This window comes from Petaurus breviceps, unplaced genomic scaffold (assembly GCF_028583685.1).
Source record: "Petaurus breviceps papuanus isolate PSGF00001 unplaced genomic scaffold, PetGlider_PUasm1.0 556, whole genome shotgun sequence".
Classification (NCBI taxonomy): domain Eukaryota; kingdom Metazoa; phylum Chordata; class Mammalia; order Diprotodontia; family Petauridae; genus Petaurus; species Petaurus breviceps.
In genome coordinates this window covers 3,792,106-3,802,509 of record NW_027186374.1, presented here as the reverse complement: position 1 = coordinate 3,802,509, position 10,404 = coordinate 3,792,106, and the positions used below count along the sequence as shown (strand labels likewise).

Below are 10,404 nucleotides of genomic sequence, written 5' to 3'. Positions count from 1 at the left end.
TTTCCTCTCTTTCTGTCTCTCCCTCCTTCTCTCTCCCCCCTCTCTGTTTCTCTTTCTTTCTTTTCTCTCCTCTCTCTCTCTCCTCACTTACCTGTGAAGTTGACTAACATTTCTTCCTTGCATTGGTCTCTGGAACTCCCCAGAGCATTAAAGAACACTTACTGGGTAGTGGGAATATCCTTCAGGTGTTTACATAAAGATATTTGGTTGTTAGGAAGGAATTAGGAAACCATGGATGAATATTTAATCACATAGTAAGCATTCATTTCCATCAGGATAATCAGAAGACAAACATTTTCCTCGTGATTCATTGTTTTTCTATTGCTTGGATAAAATGCTCACCCGCTAGCTTGGCATTCAAGGCCCTTTGCGGTTGCCAGATTGCCTTTTCAGCCTGGGCTCATGTTGCTTGCAGTCATCGTGAATGCTTTGGGACCCTTTGCTGTTCTGCCTTCCCCCTCCACACGTTTGCCTGGCCTGTCTCTCATGCCTGATTGCCTTCCCTCTCGTGCTTGCCTGTTGGGATCACTCTCTTTCTTCCCGGCTGAGTCAGATGCCGCCCCCTCCCCATTCCGCTCAGCTGGCGTTCTCTCCCTCAGTCCCTCCTGCTTCTCTTTTTGACATTCCATGTTACTCCTGCATGGTCCTGGTCATTTGTGGTTCTTCATGTAAGTCCAGCCCCTGCCTGCCAGACTGTGAGCTCCTGAAGGGCAGGACTGGGCTTTCTCCAGGACCATAATGTCAGGCATAACAGGGCCCCACTAAATCTTTCTAGCTTAATTAAACTGATTTGAGTATAATGTATGACATCAAAGTCGAGTGTCTTGGGGACAGCTGGGTGGTGCAGTGAATAGAGCACTGGCCCTGGAGTCAGGAGGACTTACTAGCTGTGTGACCTTGGGCAAGTCACTTAATCCAAATTGCCCTGCTTTCCCCCCCTAAAAAGACCAAAAACCAAAAAAACCCAGGAAAAACAACAAAAAAAGTTGAGTGTCTCCCTGTTTCAGGTTCAAAATGAGAATGAGCAATTTTGTTAGTAAAGGAACAAATATTATCCATGCGTCTTAGTGTCATTTGAAACAGTTTCCGTCCCGTACCTCTGGCCCGATTCCTCTGGATCTTGTTTTGTCAGAGGTCTTTTGGAGAAGACATTTGCAATCACCAGGTCCTCTTCCACTGCGTGGCCCGAGTGTGGGGCTTCTGGTCCCTGCTCTGCCCTCACACTAATTAGGGGGATACTTTGGGCACTTACTTGGCTCCCCTTCATGGGGTCTTGGTTCCACCCCCCCCTCTGTAAACTGGGCTCATGATGCTTTTACTGGCTCGCCTACCCGGTTGTTGCAAGCAGGTGCTTTAGCCTGGAAACATCTAACCGTTCATGAGCTGCCTTGCTTACTAATTGCTAGTGGTTTCTAATATTTTCTTTATTGGTCTTTTTCCCTCTTCCTTTGGTTTTTTCTTTTTCTTTTTTTTTTTTAACATTTTCTTAAGTATTCATGCTTAAGCTACCTCCATATAATTCTGGACACCATTAAGCTTTGCTTTTCTAAGCTCTACGGCCCCCAGCCTGTACGTCCCTCTTCTTTTGGCTCCCATTGTGTCGCCCGTACGGTTTTTCTGTTTGCATGGAATGCTCCGTCCTTCCCTTTCGGTTCTGTTATTTATGTCCCATCCATTTGCAACAGGCCACAGTGGAGTCCATTGTGAGGGACAAGATGCCCCGGAAGGGAGGACGGTGGTGGTTCTCATGGAGGGGACGGAACACGGTCAAAGAGGTAAGCGAGCCTGGACAATGCGCAGTGGGCTCCCGAGCGAGCGGCCTCTGGACCTCTGTGCCCGGGCCGTCTCCTTCGTCCGACTGTGTCTGATCAAAAACAACCCTCCTTAGAAGGGATTTGAGATGTCTTCAAGTCTAATCCCTTATTTTACAGACTGGGAAACTGAGGCCCAGAGAGATGAATTGTCTTTTCTAGGGTCAGATGACTTGTAGGATTTGTAGCAGGGTCCTTTATCCAAAATATTCAACAGCACAGGGAAGGGGATGGATCTGTGTGGCGTGCCCCTTCTCTGATAGGGCTGATAGCCCCTCATTAATGATCTCTCCCTGTATGTGGTCATTCATTTGTTTCTGGCTTTCCCACATCTGTCTCTCTCCAGTCAGTCAGTTAATAAGCCTTTATTAAGCCCCTACTGTGTTCAGGCAGCATGCTAGGCTCACTGCCACTCCTCCACCCCGCATAAGGATGGGAGGATCTTTCTCCAGTGCTCTGGCACAGCCTGGGAGTGTCCAAAGCAGCTGGAGTCTGGGAAGGTCTCGGAAGAGAGACAAGCGCAGTAGCTTCTCCCCCATTAGACTGGGGGTCCTCGAGGGCAGGGGCTGCCTTTTGCTGTTCTCTGTATCCCCAGCCCTTAGCACAGTGCCTGGCATAGATGTAGTAGGCTCTTAATAAACGTTTATTGCTTGACTAACTGAGTAATTTCTATTTGCTTATAGTCCAAAGTTTGCAGGGTGTGTTTCTGTCCTTCCAGGGAAAGGCACTTTGGTACGGTCCTCTGGTCCAGCCCCACTTACAGTATCGTAGGCAAGTCACCACAAAGCCTCTGATTGAAGACCTCTAGAGACAGGGAGCTCACTTGGCAGCATTTATTAAGCACTTAGTATATACAAGGCACTGTGTAGGTCCCTGGGAATCCAGTACGGCTTCTGCCCCCCGCAGACTACGTTCTGTTGGTGGGGAATCCAACACATATGTGCATCTAAGTAAACAAAGGTAGTTTCAGGGAGGAGAGAGCCCTACAAAGGAGGGGGATCAGGAAAGGTTGGCTTAGGGAGGGAACCCCAGAGCCAAACCCCCAGAACAGCTAAGAAGTGAATGTGGGAGGGGTTCTCTGCACACTGGGCAGCCCCTTGCAAAGCCTAGGGTGGACAACACTATGGGGAGGAGTACGTCCGGAGAGGTCGCGGGGAGGCGGATTGGCCAGGAGAGACAGAGGAGAGTCTCTGAAGACTGTGAGCAGAGGGCCAGGTGGGGAGGAGGGGAGGGAGAGAGGAGAGAGTAGGAGCTGGGATGATGCAGGCTTAAAGTAGGGGTGAGACCGGGGGAGGTGAGGAAAGGACCCGTCTCAGAGATGGCGTAGATGGAAGTCTGGGCAGAGAAGAGAGGGACGTAGGGGGAAATCCGAGGGCTTTGGGGATGCCAGTGCTTCGAGCCAAAGAGATGGCGGAGGCCCTGCAGTGGAGACCCAGACCACACGGGTGGAGACCTGGGAGGAGCAGCCTCTGGGAGCCAAAGGGAGAGCGTGTCCCCAAGAAGGCCCTGCGGAGGGTGGGGACCCACAAGAGGGAGCTGGCACGGGCCGCGAGGGCATTGCTGGTCCCTTCAGTCCGGCCTTGGGGTCCCAAGGGAGTGGGGGGTGAGGACACGCAGGCCCCACCTCATTTCTGGGTGCAGGGACTTGGCCTGAGTGTGAGAAGGAAAGTCTGTGGTGTCCGTGAGCACTGAGCTGGCTCAGAAAGAGAGAGGGCTGATCCTGTTGTGAGCCTGACCAGGAGCGGACGCCCACCTGAGCCCTGCCCCCCTGTCCACTCGCTGCTTCAGGTCTCTGGCAGAGGAGCCCTCCAGGATCCTCCCTGGAGGATTTACAGAGAGAAAGGGCAAGATTTATGCAAGGACAAAGGTGCCTAAGGGCTGCTACCTTTAACGGCGGATGTATGGGATCCACTGAAGGGTTTCCTGTGCCACTTCCTATTCAAAAGAAGGAAGGGAGGAAAGACTTATTAATCACTTACTGTGTATTAGGTACTGTGCTAAACGCTGCTTTTTCATTTGATTCTTACACTAGATGATAATAATGGTGCTAGCCAACATTTATATAATGATGTGTACCAGGCCCTGTGCTGAGGGCTTTACCATTACGACACTGGATCCTCATAACAGCCCTGGGGATGTAGCTGCTGTTATTATCTCCATTTTACAGATGAGGGAACAGTCAATCAGAGGCAAATGACTTGCCCAGGGTCGCACAGCAAGTGTCTGAAGCTGGATTTGAATGCAGGTCTTCTTGTTTCTAGGCCCAGTGCTCTGTCCATTGTGCCACCCAGCTGCTTTGGACAAGTTACTTAATCCCTTTTGGGCAGGCCTCAGTTTCCTCATCTGTAAGATGAGGGGACTGGACCCAGCGACCTTGGAGCTCCTGTCTAGCTTTGAGTCTGACCCCAGGATTCTTTGGCCATTCCTGCGATACTTTCTTGGTGGTAGGGAGCGGGGATTGGCAGACAGGTTTTTTTAAAAAGATGAGTTTTCATGGGCATCTTCTGTTTGATTTCTCCCTCGTGCCCCTCTCCTCTCAGAAGGCAGCCGGGATTGGGTGGTGTCTTCTTTTGTACAGACAAGCCCCCCTTGGGGCTAGGGCCCTCTGACTCTTTTTTCTTACCCCTCTCCTAGGAGAGCAAGCCAGAGCAGTGCTTGTCCGGGAAGGGTCTGATCATCGGGGAGCAGCCGTCCAAGCTAAGCATCGGGACCAGGTATGACCCGAGCTGGGGTGGGACAGACCTTGGGCTGCTTGGGCTTGGGCGGCACTGATGGCGGCCCTTGTTTGGGGAGCTGCCTTTGCCCCCGTGATCAGGGACCACCCAGGGAAGGTCACGCCGTCGTCTGCTTTCCCGTTGCCTTCGCCGTGTGATTTCAAGCAGTTTTTCTCCTTTTTGGGGCATCATTTCCTTGCTTTGTGAAGTGGGTGTGATAACCTTAGCCATTCACTCCACATACCTGTTTAACACCCATGATGTGGAGCCCCGTGCTTAGCCCCGGGCCAGGCGGGGGGTTGATGATGCAGTCTGTGAGACATGGTCCTTGCCTCACAGAGCTCCTAGACCTATGAAGGGAGGGGCACCTGTACAGGGAGCTACAGCTGGCCTTTATATGGCATTCACTATGTGCCAGGCACTGTTCTAAGTGCTTTACGGAATAACTCTGGAAGGGGGGTGCTATTATTACCCCCATTTTACAGATAGAAAACTGAGAGAGACAAAGGTTAATTGACTTGCCCAGGGTCATACAGCTAGTGTTAGAAGCCAGATTTGAACTCAGATCTTCCTGACTTCAGGCCCTGGCATTCTAGCCACTGTGCCACTTAGCTGTAAGACACACCTGAAATCTGTAAGACAAAGTTCTATGTAAGGGCCAAGGGGGAATCACAGAAGGCTTCCTGGAGCTGGTGGGGGGTAGTGGTGGTGCATTAAGTTGTGATGTAAAGAATGGCAGGGGGGCAGCTAGGTGGCATAGTGAATAGAGCACTGGCCCTGGAGTCAGGAGGACCTGAGATCAAATCTGGCCTCAGACATTTAACACAAAAACTAGCCATGTGACCTTGGGTAAGTCACTTAACCCCAATTGCCCTGCCCTCCCCCCATCCAAAAAAGAAAAAAAAAAAGAATGGCAGGGGTTTAATCTATAAGGAGGGTTGGGGAGGCCATTGCCAGGGCAAGGAATAGAATGATTAAAGGCACAGACATGGGGGTACCAAGCCGGGAGTCATCCAGTCTGGCTGGAGTATATGAAAGGCATTAGGGAAAGAAGATGGTGCCAAATGGTGGAGGGCCTTGAATGCCGAGCAAGGGAGTTTGAACTTGACTGGGAACCAGCCACAGTGAGCCCTTGAAGGACTGCAAACAGATCTCTCTAAAGATAATTCTGGGAGGCTTGGGAGGGAGGGAGGGGGAGGAGAGAGGAGAAAGCCTCATAGTTGAGAGGTGAGGCTTGTTAGGGAGCTCTCAGTGTAATCGAGCTGGGTGGCGATGCCCATCTGTAGCGGGGCAGGGATAGTGGGGATAGTTAGGGGACAGAGGTGGAGATACCAGTAATGGGAATAGCGCATGTTTGTGTGCCCTTTATATCCGTGGCCTCATTTTTCTTAAATCCAGTAAACCTTTATTGAGCACCTACTGTGTGATGAGGCCTGGGGGTACAAAGGGACAAGCTCTCTGGGGAGGTGGGGCAGGAATCAACCAGTCAATCCACAAACATGTCTAATCCCCCATGTGCCAACAAAACTGACTGTAAGGAGGAAATCCGTGCCCTCGGTGAGCTTATGTTCTCCTGGTGGGGAGACAGCATCCTGATACGTAAATACAACACACACACAAACGCACACACACGTGTGTATATGAAGTATGTGCACAGATACACGCACACACGAGAAGTGCAAAGTTGTTTTTGTGTGGGGGGCAGTAATGACAGGGAGGCAGACCCGTAAAGCCTTAGGATGTGGCCTTTGTGCTGGGCCTTGAAAGGGGTCAGGGGTTACGAGACAGGGAAGGAGGACTTTCCAGTCTGTGCAAAGGCCCGGCTGTGGGAGATGAGGGGTGATGCTCGCCAGATTTCTGGTGGGCCGGCGGATTTTCAGCATAACCCTGTGAGGCGGGTGTTGCCTGCGCTCCCCACTTTACAGAGGAGGAGCTGAGATCAGGAGAGGCCATGCAGGGAGATTCGCACACAGCTCCTTCTGCCTCCAGACCCAGCCCTGTCCCCTCTGCAGGGAGTGGAATCCCCAGAGCTTGGTGGCTGAGTCTCCGAGGGAGGGGGAGGGAGGCACAGAAGCCTGAGGACTGAGTTTATTCCCCCTTGGAGGAAAAGGCCGCACCTGTGTCTTTATCCTGCTGGTCAGTATTGGTGTCTTTGGCCATCGTGGTTCATCTGTGAGTGTTGGGTGTGAGGGTGATGGGGAGGCCCTTCTGTGACACAAGATCACAGTGCAGTCTTCACGCTCGCTGTCTGGAAGAGCTGTGACCTTGTCCTGCTTGGCCACAGACAGAGAACCCGGCAGGGGCTGCTGGGGCAGGCTGCCGGGAGGCTTGGCCCAGGACGGGTGGAGCCAGCGCTCCCTCCGAGCTCAGAGATCCGCGATTCTCAGAAGCGTCATTCCGTCTGCCGTCTGGGATCACTCAGGCAGCCGCTGCTCTCTCCCCTGAAGGCGAGCTCAGAGTTAGCGGTTTGTTCATTAAAAGGGCAGGGGGAGGGGGGATTTCAAAGCTCACTACTTAATGTGGCTGCTCCTGGCTCCTCGACTCCTGAAGAAATGACAGGTTCATGTAGCAGATTAAAAGAGGTGTTGGAGGCTTTCCCTAATTGCCTGGCTTGACTCACAGAACACCCCCTGAAGTCCTATAATTGAGGAAACAGCTCATCACCGTCCAGATAAATTAAAATGCCATTAAAAGTGCACTGTGACAAGCTCAGACTTAGCTGCTGTCAGGTGGAGTCTGAGCTCAGAGATTTACACATGGCAGGATCCTTCCCGAGTGCAGCTGTCTGCTTGGTATACAGCAGGTGCTTAATGAATGCTTATTGACCCATCTTTATAGGATCTTGTGGCTGGAAGGCACCTCTGAGGGCTTCTGGTCCTGCTCCTCCTTGGGCAATGATGCATGTCAGTCAAGTAAACATGTATTTTTTATATATACCGTGAGCCATGCCTGGATGTTGGGAAAGCTGCAAGTTTATATAATGAGTGGTTCCTTTGTGGAGCAAGGGCACGGACTCAGCTCCCGTGATGCTACAAAATGTGGGATCCTGGTTTTGTGCTGGAAAGTGACCTCAGAGGTCATCCAGTCCAGCCCTTTAATTTTACAGGCGGGGAGGTGGAGGGTCAGAGAGGAGGAGGGATGTTCCCAAGGTTGCACAGCTTGGAAGTGGCCAAGCTGGATCTGATTTAGACTGGGAAGGGCCTCCCTCCTCGCAGAGATGAAGACGCTGAGACCTTGAGTGGGGACAGAAGGTGGCTGAAGAACGTGGAAGTGGCCAGGATTCGAACCTGGCTCCTCAGACTCCCCACCCAGGAGCCATCATGGTGCTCAAGTGCAGGGCTCTTTGTGCCCGGGCCAGGTGGCTCCTGCCTCAGCCCGACGGCCAGCCACACGTCACTGCTCGTCAGCCCCCGTGTCTGTGTTTTCCCTCGCTGGGTTCTCTCGCAGACACGGCATCACGCGGCCTCGTCTGAAAAAACAGGAATTCAGGAGAAACAGATGGCCAGAGCAGACAGCTTGCTCTGGCGTCCCGGGAGAGAGGCACCCATCCGTCTGCTGCCACCAGCACCACTCTCATCCTGCTGCCAACTGCTTCCCCACAGCATCGGCATCTTCCTGCCGGATGCGGCTGAAGCTGAGGCCTCCGGCCGTCCCAGCCATCTGGCCGGTTCTTTGTGGGGACGGGCCGCCCCTTGTGTTGGAGCTTGGATCTTGGACGAGCAGGCCTGGAGGGTTGTCCTCGGGGTTCGTCCATTCAGTGACCTGAGGTGCCACGCGCTCTGCTCAGCATCAGGAGACCAAGACACGGTCAGAAGAAAAGAATGGGGGACAGAGGGGGTGGCGAGGTGGCACAGTGAGTAAAGTACTGGCCCCGGATTCAGGAGGACCCGAGTTCGGTTCCGGCCTCCGACACTTAACACCCACAGGATAAAACTAGCCGTGTAACCTTGGGCAAATTACTCAACCCCAGTTGCCCTCCAAAAAAAAAAGGCAAAAAAACAAAAACAAACAAAGAATGGGGGACAGAGGAGGCCCTAGCAGCTGAGTACGGAGGGTTCAGATGGAAAGGCAAGGCGCGTCCAGGGAGCTCCCATTCTGATGGGCAAGAGGACACAGACAGACAGACAGACAGACAGACACATGTAAACACATAGACACACAGACAAACATATGTAAACATAGACACAGACATACAGACACATATAAACACAGAGACATACAGACACACACAGACACATGCACACAGAGACACACAGATGTACACACAGACACACATGCACAGACACACACAGACAGACCTGGTTGTGTCTAGGGCTATCCTAGATAAGCCCCACGGGGCTTGCGGGCCAGATTTGAGAGCTGTCCTCTGGAGTTGACCTTGGTCTCTTGGTCAGCACCAGGAGCAGTGGGCAGGGAGCGGCCCATCTGGGAAGAGCTGGGTGTGTGGACACCAAGTCCCTTTGAGTGTTTCGGTCCCGAGGAGCTTCTCAGCTGTGAGCTGGCCCCAGGGGGTCGGCAGCCTGGTTTGGCGGGCGCTCCCTGCCCCTGGGTCCCTAGCTGGGGGGGATGCTGCAGTGGGGGCTTGTGCAGGATTGCCTCCGGGGTCCCATCGCTCTGCCGCTCTGCTGTGTCAGGGTTTTCCAGGGAGGACCCGCCGCCTGCCCATCCTGCTTTGTCCATTTCCCAGCCGTGTGAATGTGGCCTGACCCCCTCTCCCAGCCTCGGTTTCTCTCACTTGTAAACTGTTAAAACAATTTATAAAGATATAACCGCCCCCACCTCTCAGGGCTGTAAGAACTCAGTCAAGCACTTTGTAGATCTTAAGGAAATGAATGTTTGCTGATTGCGCCCCCATGTTGGGCGTGAGGTTCATTAAGCCAACAGGCTCTTCTTCAGACAAGTTTCTGCCCCTTTCACTTCTCCCTGTCTTGTACTTATGAAGTTGGCTCATTTAATCCCGGTGTGACAATCAGCATCTGTCTCCATTCATGTTCCCCTTATTGGATTCAGTGCAAATGCCTGTCGAAGCCTGTGTGACCCCCTGACTGCCTCAGTTTCCTCATCTGTAAAATGGGGATAATACAGCACCCACCTCTCTGGGTGTAACCAGAATGGAGCCCGTTCAGTGCTTTGGAAGCCTTTGCACACTATAGAAGTGCTGGCTGCTGCTGCTGCTGTTGACTGACCAGGGCAGAATCTGAATCCAGGTTTTCCTGACTTTCTGTGTCTGCTGGCCTGGGGTGGAGCGGCCCCTGCAGCCCCTGTAGTTCTGTGTTCCTGCCAGGCACCAGAAAGACCTTTCCTGCCCTGGTGCGAGGCTGGTTCTAAGGACAGGAGTTCTCTTTTGGTCTCTGAGGGTCTGGGAGTCTGCAAGCCTTTCTGTTCATGCGGTGTCAGCGTCCCTCCCGTCAGAGCCCAGTCGTGTTGGCCGGCTTGGTGTGCAGCACAGAAACCTTCCGGCTCACAGTGCAGGGAGGGAGCCCGTCTGTGCAGACATGAATGGGAGAGGGGGTCCTGCCTGTCCCCAGCCCCCCTGGTCCCCTGCCCCATCTCTGGGAGTTCACTGAGGAGCACCGGCCGTGTTGTGAGTGACCACCTGGGGGGCCCCACTTAGTGGAGGCCCCCAGGCTCCCTCACTGAGCCGGGGCTAGCGCTTCCTCCATCCACGTCCAGAAGCTTGGCTCACGGGCATCTCTGCTCCCCCAGGATGAAGGACGAGACGTCCTCCAGCGATGAGGACACCATGTCGGCCAAGCAGTCCAGTGCCAGCCTCCACACTCTGATGTCCAGCGTGAGCTACAAGAAGACGCTGCGCCTGACCTCGGACCAGCTCGTGAGTGTCCCCTGTTACACACACACACACACACACACACACACAC

At 53.1% G+C, this 10,404-nt stretch overlaps 1 protein-coding gene across 1 annotated transcript in view; it reads left to right on the top strand.

Annotated features, from left to right (window-relative positions):
• Window positions 1-1,574: 1,574 nt before the first annotated feature.
• Window positions 1,575-10,404, top strand: part of LPIN1 (lipin 1) — a 24,410-nt gene continuing 15,580 nt past the window's right edge. Inside the window, exons 1-3 of the mRNA XM_069102794.1 lie at window positions 1,575-1,775; window positions 4,446-4,525; window positions 10,232-10,358. Of these exons, the coding sequence (XP_068958895.1) occupies window positions 1,626-1,775; window positions 4,446-4,525; window positions 10,232-10,358 (357 nt within the window). The 5' untranslated portion in view covers window positions 1,575-1,625. The remainder of the gene's footprint in view (window positions 1,776-4,445; window positions 4,526-10,231; window positions 10,359-10,404) is intronic.